General features: G+C 44.9%; 1 protein-coding gene across 1 annotated transcript in view; it reads right to left on the bottom strand.

Moving 5' to 3' along the window:
* Positions 1 to 16,959, bottom strand: part of OVCH2 (ovochymase 2) — an 881,024-nt gene that overhangs the window by 483,323 nt on the left and 380,742 nt on the right. The window contains exon 7 of the mRNA XM_085648218.1: positions 5,347 to 5,542. Within this exon, the coding sequence (XP_085504344.1) occupies positions 5,347 to 5,542 (196 nt within the window). The remainder of the gene's footprint in view (positions 1 to 5,346; positions 5,543 to 16,959) is intronic.

Here is a 16,959-nt window from a genome sequence, read left to right as displayed (position 1 = left end):
ATTACTGGCAGACCCCGTACCTTAGCATACATAGATGGACGCTCTAGATCTCAGCGAACGCAGTGCTCTCGCCTTAGAACTCTCATTCCATTAGTGTGTTTCTGACTCAAGTATTCACCTATATGATAGGACATGTGTGCACATAAACAACAGCTGCATTCTTGTGTTATGTCTAGGTGCTAGTGCCTGGCCAGAAATAATAACAAGGGGCATTGTTCTTTGACCTTGTAGGTGGTGCTCAGACTAAACCCCAGGAAAAAAACAGAGCGCAAAAACATATCTAGGTTCCGTGTGAAAGTACAATGTGGTTCAAAGGTAAACATGTTTATATCGTAACGCGAGCAAAGAAAAATGAGGCCTGCAATGTGTACAGGTAGGCAAACATAGGGAAAACTACAACGGCCCGTGCAAGAAACACATGACAGTTCCAACACATTTCTACCTTGTCTGTTGTTGCTGGCTATAACACTCTGTGCACCTTACCTCTACTACTAGTAGCATAGTGTGGTGAATTGGAAGCTTCAAATGAGGTTTGAAAACTGCTCCCAGAGCAGAGAAAAAGGCCTGGATATGGGAAGATGTTTTCTGTTCCTCTGTCACAGGCCAATGCCAGTTGGCACCTTACAGGCCCACACTTTTGTTCCTCTAATCAGGAAGGAACCAATCCCAGTTGGGAGATAGCTGCCCACAGAACTGGTTTGAAGTAATCAGAGGGTTTCTCATTTACCTGGCCACACTTCTGGGGTCAACATATAGGCTTTGCACAAGGGGAGAAGGGTTTTACCATCTTAGGTTTAGACAGAGAGGGGCCCTGTGGAATTGTTTGCCTTAGGGCACACGGGTAATGCTGCAAAAAAGGTTTTGGGTACCCACTGAGTGGTTTTACCCCAAAGGTTAGGGAGGAGCCAGGAGTCACCCCACTTACAGGCTGGTCCCAGGCATAAATGAGGCATCCCCAATACCCTCCTCAGAACACTACTGGCCTGAGGCAGATCAGGAGCAAGCAACAGGACCTGATGTCTGAGACATGAGAGGAACCCTGAAGGACAGGACCTGGTCCCTCTTATATCCTGGACAAAGACATGGACTGCAAGGGTCCTAAGGCTGACCTCCTGTTCAAGCTACAGGAGAAAAACAAGCTAAGGAGGTCTTTATCGAATATTCCCATCTGACTAGTATCAACTGGACCTGGCCTGGACTCTGTTGGTGGCCTCTGCCGGAGTGAGTCCTCAAGTTCCAGTGCTGTTTCTTGAGGTCATGTAACCTCTGGCTGTGTCTGGCTGGACTCCTCCTACCACCCCAGACTCCAAGGTCCTCCAGAGGGCAAGGACAAACCTGCCAAACTGATCCAAACAAGGTGAATTGCTCCTGTGCTGGAGATCCAGGTTTCTCTACTTGAAACTCTGTCATTTTGCTATCAATTCATATATTTAAATATTTTTAATATGGTTTTGGATTTTTATTGTGTTGTATTTTTACTTTATTGCTGTTTAGGTGCTGCATAAATATACGTTTCCTCTAAGTTAAGCCGCTCTATAGCATAGCTACCAGGGGAATGAGCTCAGGTTAATTTAGTGACTTTAGTGGTGCACCCGGGCAAATCTTGTGTTTGGTGCTTAAGGTAGGTAGTCAGACCCCCCTTAACTAACAACCCCATTTCTTACAGTGAAATTAGCCAATGGCTAAAGTCGGCTGACTCACTGCCTCATTCTTTTTGCTCTAGCGGGAGGAGGAAAATATGAGTGACACAATAACAGACCAATGGATGGCTAACTGAAGTCTCCTATAAGTAAGTACAAACAACAAAACAAAGGTTCTTGGATAATGCCAGGCCTAAAAATGAAAACAGTGACCCAGAAGTTAAAATCTTCTGGCCAATATCTCTTCTGTCACTTCTAAATGAGATTCCTACATCAATAAACAACTATCTTTGTTTCTTGAAAGCAACAATGTTCCAGAAGTTGTGCAGTCTGTCTTTAGGCCTTACATTGAGTGGAGTTACTGTGAGTTTACAATCCAGATGAATTACATGAGTAACAGAGCAGGTACAGCAACTCTCTCTTTGCTGCCTTAAATTTTGTCTCTCATAAGGTCTTTCTGTCCCTACTGTAAATGAAGGCATTATAGACAGTGCATTAAACTAAATAGCCTTTTATCCTATATACAGAGCTGAAACAGTATCCCTTCCCCTTTTAATCTGCTTGTAAAGAAGTGGAACATGGAGAGGGACAGGTTTCTTCCTTGCGCTCCATGTTTCTCCACTTATTTCTGGCTCAAATGATCCAGACGAGAAGAACCTTAGGCAAGTCATTGATGACTTATGGTGACAACACACACATAGTCATTCACCTGCATGAACATTCTGGGTGGTCTTGGAATAATTTCTCGAAACTGCCTGATAGTTGTTGACTACAAGATGAGGATGGATATTTTAAAACTCAACATGGAGTTGTTGGCGGCTGTGAAAGACACTGCCTGGTGATCATCCAAATTGTGACCTAAGAATCTGGTTCTCTCCCTCTCCAGTCCAAGATGTCTAGAATTTAGGTTTTCTCTAGTGTCAAAAGCTGTTTTTCTGTTGTTGGCCATTAGACCTGGCATCCTTGGTGTGGTTTCCCCTAACCTTTTGCCTTCAGACCTCCTGTTCTTTGTTAGCTTTGTTTTTTCTGGCCTTCAGATTCTGCACTTTTTACCACTGCTGACCAGTGCTAAAATGCCTATGCTCATTCCCTAAAACATGGTAACATTGACTTATCCCCAAATGACACATTTATTTACTTATAAGTCCCTAGTAAAGTGCACTACATTTTTCCCAGGGCCTGTAAATTAAATGCTACTAGTGGGTCTGCAGCACTGATTGTGCTTCCCACTTAAGGAGCCCTTTCAACATGCCTCAGGTCTGCCATTGCAGAGCCGGAGTATGCAGTTTTAGGCTGCCATGTCAACCTGGCAAATTAAACCTCTTGCCAGGCCAAACCTTCCTTTTCAATACACATAAAAGCCACCCCTAGGGTAGGCCCTGAACAGCCCAGAGGGCAGGGTGCAATGTATTTAAAAAGCAGGACAAGTATTTTTAAGTTTTACATGTCCTGATAGTGAACAACTCTTTAAATTAGTTTCTCACTAGTACAAGGCCTGTCTCTCCAACAGGATAACATTGTAGTTGCCTCATTACATTTGGAAAGAGATGTTTGGTGTTTGGTGTTTCATGTTTGGTGTCTCTGGAATCACAATTTAAAATCATATCTTATAGTGAAGTCGGATTTTAAATTGCAATTCTGAAAATGCCACTTTTAAAAAGTAGCCTTTTTTTGCTTTAGCCTGCTGCTTGTCTCTGATCACATGTCTGGGGTGGGTGACAAATGGGCTTTGTGCATTCCACCTAGACAGCCACACTCAATGGGAACTTAGGTGTGGTCTGATGGGCAATCTTGACAGGATGGGAGGGAGGAGCTGGACACAACCTCTCTTACACCTGAATAGGCCATGTATTGTCCACACTCAAAGGGCTGCATACCAAATTATAACGAGACCTGGACCTCAGACACCACCACTTCAGTACACTTCTAAACCCATGGATAGTTTGCCAGGAAGAAGGACTGCTGTGCTACTGAAAGGACTGCCAATCTGCTGGACTGCTACTCTGCTGGACTACTGCTTTACTGTGCTGACCTGCTGACTGCTGCCCTCTTGCATGGGTGAGAAGGACTGGACCTGCATCACTTGAACCAGAATGACTCCAACGGCTAGCTGGCAGGTCTCTTGATCTTCAGTCTAGGAACATAAAAGACTTCCAACCACCCTGCTTCGGCACCTGGACTCTGCCATCGGTGAGCCTGCCCTGCCAAATGGTGCCATCTCAGTCCTGGACCCTTGGAAGTGGCCCTAAGGTGTTTCCTTCTGTTGCAAAGCTCAGATCCGGTGCATCACCCCGGTAGCGTGAATCAAAACCGGCGCATCACCTCTGCTGCATGGATTGACACTGATGTTTCGCTGTTGCTGAGTGGACCGGACCCGACGCTTTGCCTTCGGAACCACCATCGCACATCGTTCCTCCCAATGCAGGATCCTCTAATAACCGTCGACGGCCGCCTTGACAATGGCTGTGAACCTCTGCATTGCAGCACCCCGATCATCGGAGACGATGCTCGTCCCTGCTGCATGCATCGACACCGGCGCCTCTTCTTGTCTGCACTACACATCCTCGACGTCGATACAACCAGACTTAAGGTACTTTTGTTCAGCAGGCCTCACTAGACTCCTGTATCCAGCCCGTGCTCCAGCGCAGTCAGCCTGAACTTTTGATTTTGTCCCGATCTAGCGTGACCAGATATCCCAAGTGATATTTTACAGTTGATTCTTTAAAAATTCATAACTTAAGTTCACTTATTGGATTTGTGTCATTTTGGTCTTGTTTTATTTATTAAAATGTTCTCTATTTTGCTACACTGGTGTGGGATCTTTTTGTGTGGCTTTCTTACTGTTTTTACTGTTTGAAAGGTTGTACAAATACTTTACACATTGCCTTCAAGTTAAGCCTGACTTTTCTGTGCCAGACTACCAGAGGCTGAGCGCAGGTTAATTTGGGGATTCCTAGTGCCTTAACCAGAATAGGACTGTGGTTGCTGCTTGACCAGGGCTCACACCCAGTCAACCAGAAGCCCGGTTTCTAAAATTGAGTAAATAAAGTCAAGTTTATTAACTTTTCTATTTACATCATGCAGGTGTAAAAAATCAGACTTTTAGGCGCTTGTGTTGCCATAATTTGATAAGTTGAATATATCTGTTTGGGTGCATGTAAGTACTTACTAGACAGATTGCAAATAGGTCAAATGTGCCTGCTCACCTTATTCCAGCTATCCAAGGTGTTCACAACTATACTATTTGTCAGCACTGCATTAGCTCCTGATAGGGAAGAGGGTTATATGTCCAGCGTGGCCTAACATTTTGACACAGGTTCCTGGTACTTTCAGGATAAGTTAAAGAGCTATCATTCTGTTGGATCTATTTGCTCTTCCTCTCTTACTCTAGTATCATCAAGAAACCCCAAATGAGTGTCATTTTCTTTTACTTTCTATATAGCCCTGCCCTGTAACTCTCTTCCTCTCAGTCTAGATTGTGAAGGACCATTTACAGTTCTACAAGCTCTTGGTGTTCTAGCCTTTCAGGAACACTATTTAGTTTTTCATGTGGTTTATCTTTAGGAGACACTTTTTGGGTAATCACGTGCTGTACAAAATCACATTTAGTCATTCATTGTGCGATGATTTTTAGTAACAACCATATAAGGCAAAACAACTTATTTTGTAACAATATTAAAATTAGTGATTCTTATGTTGTATTTACCTTTACTGATGTGACAAGAGATCCATGAAATAAGTGATGATATGTTTGTGAAGATGCCAGGTGATCCTCTGTGGTCTTGCATTTTGAAAAGATTATTATACCAGCTGCGAGCACATCCTAGCCCCCAAGACACCACTCCAACTACAACTGCGGTGCCATGCCTACGCCTGCAGATAAAAGGGCCACCAGAATCCCCCTGCATGAGAAAAAGCAAGCTTTGATAAGAAATAATGTGCTTGAGGATTAGCCAGACAGTATTCTGTTCTTGTAATGTCATTTTTACACTAAAATGATTACCTTTAAATGTATTGTATGTCAAAAGTGTATATAAAATCAGTTCCCATAATATAAGGAGGATAAACATGTATTTGTGTTATGCAGTATGAACATCACTCACTTGCTGCTGTTTACCGGGTGTGGGTCCACACCTGATTAATCTCAGTGCAGTGTACCAGCACCCAGTAATCCCACGCGCTGGATCATTAGACCACTTGCAATTGGCTGAAGTCGTATTCCCCAGAACATTCTAGTCTGGCCAACTCATACTGAGGGCCTAAATCTGAGATTGCACATGCCCTCTTTAACATTACTTCGTGGACAATAATCAGTGGTCAATGTATGCTGTTCCTGGAACTATAAAATCTAGCACAGACCATACATTTATAAACAGTATCTTTAACACTTATGCTTTTACGGTAGAAGTTTTCCATTGATATGTTTACTTTTTATTTCATTAGTCTTATTTGCATTACATAAAATATAGGATTTGATGGCACCATGTAACAGATACAACATTGGGGTTGGCTCAGCGCACAGTTGTCATTCATTTATTGTATCTGTGCAGATTTCCATTGTAAAGCAAAGTCGGAAGTTCCGGGAATTCAGTGACTTAACAATTCAAATATTCTGTGCAGAGTGGCTTATTTGCCGGCTGTATTGTGCAGGGTGCTGGGCAGGGGGAGAATAATTTAGATTTTCAATTTATGTCCTGAATGTCTTGTGCAAGAGGGTCAGTCTGAGGTGAAAGTATTGATCAATGACAAGGGGAAGAGTAAGAGAGCGAATTATGTGGGGTGAAACTCTACTCAAGCAACAGGCACAATCTTTGTCAGGATGAACCACAATAAGTCACTAAATGAACCTGTGCTGAACCCTCTGATAGCTTGGCGCAAATACACTAAGGCTTAACTTTGAGGCAATGTGTAAAGTATTTATGCACCACACAAGCAGCAATAGTGAAAACACACTACAGGAAAAATCCCACATCAATTTAGAAAAGTAGAGTAAAATGTGACGCATTATTTCACACAAAAACATCAAAAATCCAATCAGTGGAACTGAAAATATGCAATATTAAAGGTTTCAGGTAATTATCGCACCTAAATGCAAAACTGCCACTCAAGGCTAGCTGGTCATGCGAGACCGGGTGAAAGTTACAAATTCAGGCTGAAAGCAATGGAGTGGGGACTGGATACAGGGCCAGTTTTGTTCTGATGTTACCTTCTAAAGTCTAGCACAGACAGTTCCATTTGCGGTGGAGGAGAGAGCATTGCAGATGTTCATGCTGTAGCTTGAAGTGCAGATCTTGCATTGCCGGCCATTGCTGCTGGTCGCTGTAGCATGAATAGTCGGGTTCATTGGAGTTTCACATTGGCGATCGGCATGGAAAGCAAGATTTTGGCATAAATTTGCCCGTTCATGGTCACAAAGGGCCTAAAACATCATGGTTTCTCCTTTTCTTCAAGGGGGTGCTCAACTGATGCCACACCAAGGGTCTAGGACCTGGGAGGCAACTCTTGGGGATCAGGAACTCACTCCAGCAGAGGCCAGCGGGCTGAGGCAGGTCCCGTTGTAGGTCCAAGTAAAGCAGGTCTGCTGGGCAGTTGCAGAGAGGCCTCTAGAGCTTGTTTTATCCCTATAGCTCAGAACAGGAGGTAAGTCAACTGACCCTTCGAGTCACTTCAGCCCAGGATGAAGGAGGCAGGGCCAGTCTTCCATGTCAGTAAGCAGGGGAGGCCTGCAGAAGTGGAACAGCTGGGCGTCCTCTTCTGTAGTATGCACAGTCCAGGAGTGTACGGGAGAGGGGGTCTGAGGGTCCCATCTGTATACCTAGTGCACCTTTTGAAGTGGTAGAAATTTCTGGAGTGTTACCCCAACAGAGATGTCTGGAATTTCCTGTCTTCCTGCCACCCCCCGTTCTAACTGGGACCACAATAGGCTAGTGTGAAGTAGCTTGTGTGTGAGTTGAGCCACTGCCTGTAGTGTGAGAGCTAACAGGTCCGCCCCCCCCATCAAGTCAGGATTGCCCATCTGCCATCACCCAGACCCTCTATTTTGATACTGTCTGGGAGGAATGCACAAATGCTAACTGCTAACTAAACCTTGTCATATAATCCAGGATACAGGCTGCAGGCAACAAATGGCTAGGACAAGAAAATAGCAACTTTTGAAAAGTAGCATTTTCAGAATTGTGACTTCAAATGTGACAGAGAGTTTTACATTACAGTTCCTCAGACATAAAACATGGTATTAATACTTGCTTCCAAACAAAAGTTATCACTTATTAAATGTAATAAGGTAACTGAATGTTATCCTATGGGGTAAGTAAGCCTTGCAAAAGTGCTAAACGAATTTGAGAGTTTTTCAATACCAGGACATGCAAAATTTTATTGTAAATGTTTAATTTGTTAAATACAACACACACCACTATATGGGCTGTTTAGGGCCTAACCTAGCGGTGACTTGTATGTATTAAAAAGGAAGGTTTAGGCCTGGCAAAAGTTTTATTTTGCTGTGTCAAAATGGCAGTTTAAAACTGCACTCACAGGTTGCAACGGCAGGCCTGGGGCACGTTTAAAAAGGCTACTGAAGTGGGTGGGTCAATGAGTGGTATGTGTAGTATCACTTTACTAGGGGTGTATACGTGAATTAAATGTGTCAATTGAGTGTAGATCAATTTTACCATGCTTAATGGAGAGATCACGAACAATTTAGCAGTATTAAAGTTCCCAGACCCCTAAAGGTCAACATAAACCGGTTCAGGAAACAGAAGGGGTGAAAGCTAACAAGTTTGTGGGTGACCTTGCAGAGAGGGTTAATTCCAACACCATTGCTAGCTGCTGATCTTTCAGTAGAGCATACTTTGTAAATACGAACATCAACTAACAAAGCAAGATAAATAAATAGGGTATCGTACAAGAATAAACCTCATTACTGTCGCAACCTTACTCCTTCATACTTCACATTCCTTTGAGACCACTTACAAGGGATGTTCAACATAATTGATGCATTTTAAGTTCATTAGATCAGACCAGCTCTGCAAATCAGAGAGACCCTTTAGAACAGATGGATGTGCCAACACATCTCTCTTAATGCCATGAGTGAGAATAACAAATTCTTGTAATCATAGGGACATCTGAAACAGCATGGGGATTATGTTGACAGTAGTCAACAGTAGTGTCATCTCATACCCCACATATCACTCAGATAACAGGCTGCAGCTGCAAAATTTACCGTTAATGCTTAGGTTGGGTCACGGGTTTGGGCAAGGCCCATGTTGATCAACTTGCATGTTCACCCATTAGTTAGATTGGTACACTCTCTTTGTCTTTCATTTACGACCTATTTTGATGATGCACAAAGTCATTTTAACATTGCTCACTCTTCAGGCAGTGCATGCTCTACATTTAAGCATTACCTCTTAACTGTTGTCATAACTTCTTAAAAATATACAGAGCCACACCTGCAATACTTCTTCTGGGCAAAGAGATGCTCTCCTGGCCAACTGATTGTTGGCAAGAAGCACTGGGACCATGATCTATCTCCCACCTCTGTGACTGACTGAGAAACATTACCTACCAAAATTATGAAACTGAGAATACTTGCTTTTATCACCTACAAATTCTATGAAAGATCTGTCCCTTCTTAGCCTTTACTACCAGTTATTTGGTATGGTTTTCTAAGTCTTAATTTTCTCAGTGTTGGACCATTGCAGTGCTCCGTATCTAAGACTGCCTGTCAGATTGCTTTCCCATGTGCAACACATTCAAAGCTCTGTTGTTCGAGATATCACTCTAAATATACCTATATTAGTACTCACATGATGCTCATCTGTAAAGACCTTGTGGTGTTCATTTGCTTTTTGCAAAACCTTAAGTTTGGAAGGGCAACGATCTAGACCTTAAACAATGGAATTGCCAGCATTAAACAAACATATACATACTTCTTAGATCACACTAAACACTGATTGTGGCTCAACTCAATGACCAGGAGGCCAAATCGTTTTTCAATTACATTTATTTAAAGGCATTTTAGATCCTTAAAAGTGCTGCATTGACAGTCTGTTATCTGACTATATTGCTGGCAGACAGTCTAATAGGTAAAAGGAGCTCGAGGAGCTCTTTGTGTATAGCGGCAGGCGCAGCAAAGTCTAATGGTTTAACATTTGGTGGTGTAATGTTTGGTACTCAATCCAAAGGTGATGAGAGACTAAGGCAACCTTTGTGGAATATGCCAACCTGTGTAACATTTGTTCAGTGATTAAAGCCTGCTTGGGTCAAATAAAATGCTGTGGAAGGCTACTTTTCCAGAACAGCAGTTACTTATTGCCACTTTCTGATATGAGGATGAAAAACAATATTATTGCATAATCTAATGTTAAACTGGGACTCTGAAAACTGCTTGCTACAGCTACAAGCTTCTCATAAGGGGCCTCATGTAGGTAAATAAATTTTACCGGTTCTTAAATACCGAGCCGTACCGAATCGGTAAATTAGAATCGGTAAGTTATATGTAGGTAAAAATTCGGTAACAGTTACCGATTCGGTAACATTCGGTAAATACGAATCGGAATTCACCGATTCGGTAAATACCGAGGTGATAATTACCGATTCGGAAAATACCGAGGTGGTATCTACCGAATCGGAAAATACCGAGGTGGTATCTACCGATTCGGAAAATACCGAATCGGTACGTACGGATTCGGTAAATAACATCACATGACTTGACGAAACAGCTAATCCTGTGCAACGACAGCCCACCCAACCAGGAACTGCCCACACCCAGGCAGGTGTACACAATTAGCCGAAGTGGCCACACCCAGGCAGGTGTACATAATTAGCCGACCCTGGAGAGGCCTGGAGTGCAGAGGAGAGGCAGGGAGCAGTTGCATGTGCGAGCGGGAAACGAACAGCATGTCCAGCCAGAGAACACAGAAAGACGGAGGGGAAAGGAGGAGGAAGCTCAAATTCAGCCCCAAGGAACTCCAGGTGCTGGTGGAGGAGGTGGTGAAGCAGCACCAGAAGCTGTTTGGGAGGCAATCCCTGCAAGTGCCTGAGGCCGAAAAGCGCAACATATGGCTGGCCATCCAGGCGCAGGTCAATGCTGTGGGAGTGACCCACAGGGACATTGAGGTCCTCAAAAAGCGCTGGTATGACCTGAGGATTGTGACCAAGAGGAAGATGGGCGACATCCAGAAGGAGGCCAGCCAGACCGGAGGTGGAACCAACAGGGCACCTGCCCTCACCGAACTGGAGGAGCTGGTGGCGGCCACACTCGAGCAAGAGAGCGTCGTGGGTCTTGGGGACGCCGACAGCTCTGCCAGAGCCGCAACACACCAAGGTAAGACGAAAGCACAGCAATGTAGCCTCCCCTACCCCTATCCCACATCCCCCATTGTGAAACGAGAATCACACTGCAGTCCACACGTGTCAGTGCAGACAGGCAATGCATTCCGGGAGATGTAGTCAGGGCAACACTAACCATGACGTAAATGTCACAGGGCAACAAGGCATGTCACGCACTCGAGGCACAAGGAGACAGAGGACAGATTGGAATGTGAAATGATTTATTGTGACGCTTGCAATGCAGCCCTTCGGGGACACTGAGCCAATGTTGTTTTTCTGTCCACAGATGTGACATCATGCAGTACAGGGCATGCTGCAGGGGAGACGGCACACCGGCCACAAAAATCACCTCTAGCCAGCACGAGTTCAGACCAGGGAGCAGGCCCACTTGCAGCCGCACCACCTACGCAGCCAGCCTCGCCGCACACAGAGCCAGCATCACCTCACCGAGAGCCAGCATCACCACCACCAGAGCCAGCATCGCCACTCATGTTCGATTCACCGGCCACATCTCCGCTTGCAGGTGTGAGAATGAGGAGGCGTCCAGCAGCCAGGCTACGAGCCTTAGATACCTCGTCAGACGACAGCATGGGCCCAGAAGACCGCACCGGGCCCCAGGAAGGGAGCCATCCCACTGTGCCCCACACCTCACAGGCAGCACAGACGGGAGCAAGAGGGCGCCGCAGGTCGCGTGTCCAGAGTCCACCAGCACCCACTGACGGCCATGGTGTCTTCTTGGGGCTCGAGGGCCAAATGTTGAAGCAACAGCGCCTGCAATCAAAGGCAGTTATGTCAGTCCAGAGGCACATGCGGGTGATGAAGACAAGCTTAGTCAACATGGACACAAACATTGGCGGCATGGCTGCGGGCATTCGGGACATGTCCCAGTCAATCCAGCAGTTGTGCAGCAAATTAGATGCTGACATCGAAGCACGGCGCCGGGAACGCCAGCGGAGGGACACTACCAGCAGGGCACTCAACCGTCTGGCAACTGCGACTTCCCTACTTTGCCGGCGCTCTGTGACGATGCAGGAGGGCCTAACACAGTGCTGCAGCGACCTGTCTCGGGGGATGGTGCAGGTGACAAGTGCACTAGGGGTGCTATTGAGTAGTCAGGCGTCGACAACTGCTGCAGGGGATGCTGCGGAGAGCATCGACACCAGCAGCAGCATCACACCCCCCGTCCCCGAAGCACGCAGGAGCAGCAGGCGGCTTGGGGTTGGCTCTAGTGAGGATGCACAGGCCGTGCAATCCACCACTGCAGCGCGTATGCGCAAACATTGATGTGGCCCTGCTTATCCACTTGCCATTGGGTGACGTAACCCTGGACATACTCATTGTATAGATGGCATATTGCCAGATTGGCCTGTTCATGTGTTCATGGCGTGGTGCCACATTAAACTACGTCATGACTTCTCACAACTCGCTGTGTCCCCTCACTTACTCAGAAATAGTTGCATGTGATCTCTGCCCGTCTCTCTCTCCCATCGACTGCAGTTGGCACTCTAGCTGCGCTGCCCTCTGGCTGGCCTGACTCATCCTCGTTGTCCTCAAAATATGTTAGTTCCACATCTGTACCTTTTTTCGTGGCAAGGTTGAGCAGCATTGCACAAGTGGCAATTATCTTGCAGCAGGTGATGGGTTTGTACTGGCGTGCGCCTCCGCTCTTGTGGAGGCAGCGGAACCTGCTCTTCAGTAGTCCAAACGTGCGCTCCACCACATTGCGTGTAGATTTGTGGGCCACGTTGTATCGTCTCTCACTCTGGGTTGCTGGGTGTAGGTAGGGAGTGAGGATGAATGACCGGCATGCATATGCACTGTCGCCTGGATGAGTAAAAGGGAACCATCAGTTACATGCCTCTATACACTCTGATTTGCAGGTTTCAAGGGGCGTCACTGTTACTTACCCAGCAGGTATCCCTCTCCGAATTCGCCGGCACTCAGTCGTGTGTAGATCCCACTATTCTGGAAGATGTAAGAGTCGTGGGTGCTCCCAGGAAACTTTGCAACAATATCTGTGATGATGTTCCCTGCATCACAGATCACCTGCACATTGATGGAGTGGGTGGACTTCCTGTTCCTGTAGATGTGCTCTGTATCAGCTGGTGGACAGATTGGGATGTGTGTACCATCAATACAGCCGATGACATGGGGGAACTGTGCCATGTGATAAAAGTCTGTTTTTGTTTTCTGCAGTGCAGCCTGTGTGTTTGGGAAGCTTATGTAGTGGTGCATTCTCTGCATCATGGCATCCAGGAACTTCCTGAAGAAACGGGACAGGCAACTCTGGGATACACCACCCACCGCAGCTGTCACCACCTGATAACTGCCGGATGCCAGTAGATGTAGGCTGCAGAGCACCTGCACATGTGGTGGTATGGCGTGCGCCCTTCTTGTTGGCTGGTCCAGGAGTGGGTGCAGGTCCCTTATCAGGTCCATGATGGTTTCGGGGTGTAGCCTGTACCTCTCATGTATCTCTGCATCAGTCAGCTGGAATAGTGTGATGCGCTGTCTGTAGATTTGTTCCTCCCGTCGCCACACCCTCAGTCCTGCTGCCTGTAGACGTAGGCGCCTTGCAATGACGTACATGGCGGCCATGTTGTCCACGCTGTTGCATTTTGGGATTGCTTATGTGCATTGTTGATGGTTACCACCTGCTTTCCATCCGTGTTAATTACCGACTCTTATTTACCGATTTTCCTGGATTTCTTAATTACCGACTGCTCCTACATGTCATTTTAGATTTTTACCACTTCATATTTACCACTTCATATTTACCGATTCGTTAATTATGTATTCGGTAAATATGAATCGGTATTTTAGAATTCGGTAACTATGAATCGGTATTTACCGCCTCATATTTACCGAAAAGTGGTTTTTGGACTCCTACATCTCACTTGTCTGAATACCGGTCGGTAACGGCATATTTACCGAAAATCGGCCGTTACCGACCGGTATTTCGCTACCTACATGAGGCCCAAGGTTTCTAAACAATGTACAATGGCACAAGAAGCTCCTTTAAAGTCTGTACTTGATGATATGATAGTGGAAAATAGATTTGGAAGCGATCATAATGCATTTGCACTTTCTCTATCTGTGTTAGGTAAAACACAAATCATCCCAAATGGTCATTGTGACCTGGGAGTGCTATCAATCACAAATAACCAGTGATTGGTAAAGTGGGGCTGGGTAGAAAAGCATGTGGAAGTGCTAGACTTAGAAAAAAACATTGGATCTAACAGAGTATCAAGCCAAAATCCCTAGTAAAGATGCTGCAAAGAATTTATGTTTATGCCACGAGCATCTCTTTGACGAGGTTAGGGAATTGCTCAGTCGGCCTGTAAAAGCACCGGGAAGTGGTAGCCACTGTACTGGCACAAAGCTAAATTATCAAGTTCCTGGTTCAATCAGGATTGTAGAAGGTCCAAGGGAGAGCTTATTAGTGCACTAAAGCGCAAGGTGCACCCTGAGATTGTGATTTGCAGAGACAAGTATAGACGGGCCATTACCATGGCCAAAACGGAGTGGGAGAGTTCGCTATGGCTAACTCTACACATAGCATTAAATGATAAAGATCAACGGTCTTTTTGGAGAGAGGCAACTTACTGGCTTAAGGGAGAGAAACCATTGTTGGAATCTAACATACAGCCTGATGAATGGATGGATTATTTTGAGTCTCTCTATGCAAATATAGTTACATTAGTGGTGAGATGGGTGTTTCTCAAACCAGGGGGGTGAGCGGGGACTTTGAGCCCCTGAGCTTTTCTATGGCAGAAACAGATTTGGCAATTTAATCTTGTTCCCTAGCGCGTGCCCCTGGTCCAGACAAAATCCCCAATGACTTGTATAAAGAGAATAAAATTCTACGGGGCTCGTACATTAATATGCTATCAAATTTGATCCTGTCCGGAGCACCTGTACCGTTATCGTGGCAGGTTGCGGAAATTGTACCCATCTACAAGAAAGGTGACAAAACTACGCCATCGAGCTACAGGCCGATAAGTTTAATTGACTCTCTCCAAAAGATATTTTGTAATCAAGTTTTGAGGAGGCTCCAAGATTGGATGACAGAGTTCCATATTTTAAGTGATTTTCAAGCGGGCTTTCGTTCTAAAGTTAGCACCTTAGACCAGGTTTTTCGTTTTATTTGTATCTATTGGAAGGAAGTGGATGTCAAAGGGGGAAAACTATATGTGGCCTTTGTTAACTTGCGCACAGCTTTTGATTCAGTGCCCCGGGCCAAGCTGTCGACAGTACTGAAAGAATTGGGCCTGCCTCCAAATCTTTTAGACATTTTAATTAGACTCCACGCCTCCAATACAGCCCAGGTTAGGTGGAGCCCCAACAATGAAGTTACAGACACCTTCCCCATAAATCGTGGAGTGAGGCAGGGTTGTGTGTTGGCGCCCACTCTTTTTACTCTTTTTATTAATGAGGTTATTGATTTTCTGGATAGGGATGGTTGCGATGCCCCGAAAATAAACAACAGAAGAGTTCCCGCCCTGCTATTTGCGGATGATACTCTTTTAATTTCTAAATCTCCCCAGGGCCTCCAACAACTTTTAAATGATTGTATTCAGTTTTGTAATGACAGGGGGCTGTTTTTAAATGAGGGAAAAACTAAGTATATGATTTTTAACAAGAGAGGGACAAACCACTCTAGCAGATCCATCAGGGCAGGCAGCACCTAACTTGAACAAGTAGATGTTTTTGATTACTTAGGAATTCGTGTAACCCCATCAGTAAACTGGGATGCTCATAAGAAAAAGGCTAAGCTCCATCAAATTTTTCAATGCAACCATATTAGTAAGATACACAAAAAAACTGTGTCACGACAGATAGCTCCTGCACTTGAAATTTATAACTCTAAGGTACTGGGGAGCATACTGTATGGTGTGGAGTTGTGGGGGATAGGAAATATATCGCCCCTAACTGTTGTGGAAAATCAATTTTTAAGATCTTTGGTTGACCTCCCCCTTAGGACCCCCCTCAAACCTTTGTGCATGGATCTGGCACACAGATAACTGAAACACAAGGTAACTTACAGATTGATAATGTTTTGGTTTAGGTTGTGGTCTGTAGAAGAGCTTGAGTCTTACCGTGAGACCTTGTTAGACCTCCTAAGTTTCCCAAAGGCATCTACAATTAACTGGTTCACCACCCTACGGAAAGCTCTAGCATAACTGGTTTTGGATGCCTTTTGGTCAAACCCGGAAAGCATGAGGCAAATGCCAAGAGTGAGAATGAAAGAACAGCTTTGGGAATCTATTTTAATAGAAGATCTTACAGTCGCAGAATCACTCTAACCAAAGACTTTCTCAAATTTAAATGTTCTTCACTTTTTGAACCAACCATCAACGAAATTATTCTGCCGATGGCACGGAAACGTTTTCTGCAGTTTCGTTACAAATCCCTTCCCACTAAACTGTTTTGCTCAAAATGATCCAGCTGTAATGATTTGATTGATCTGTGCCCTGCATGTCAAGGAAGTCCAGAATCCATAGTCCATTTACTCTTTTTTTGCCCGAGCTACCAGTCCCTGAGAAAAAAATTGATTGTCCCGCTATATTTCCTAGCGGGACGGGGGCATTACTTAGATGTCCTTAGAGTCTTGTGCATTGACATTCGCCAATCCACTGTATTTGGTCTTGCTAGATTCTGGCATACCTTTGGACAAGACGTAGGAAAATTTGTATGGGAGATACCTTATCTTAAAAAGTGCTGCTTGACTTGAATCTTATGAAACTGCTTACTACTGGCTGTGTAAGCATGAGCACTAAGCACTTTAACTTCTATTATATATTTGGCTGCTCTTGCACATTGCATGTTTCAATTGTTCTTGGAGCCCTCCTATTTTGAATTTGTATAAATGTTCTATTGATTTTTTCTTAACTTTCACCTTTTTAATGGTATTGCTGGTGTATGTTTTTTAAAGAAAAAACCACCTGTGCTGTATACTTTTTAGGATCTGTGTGATCGTAATAAAGTT

The sequence above is a fragment of the Triturus cristatus genome, chromosome 3_2 (genome assembly GCF_964204655.1).
Source record: "Triturus cristatus chromosome 3_2, aTriCri1.1, whole genome shotgun sequence".
Classification (NCBI taxonomy): Eukaryota; Metazoa; Chordata; class Amphibia; order Caudata; family Salamandridae; genus Triturus; species Triturus cristatus.
Note: the sequence above shows the minus strand (reverse complement) of the source record. Positions and strands in the feature narration are given on the sequence as shown.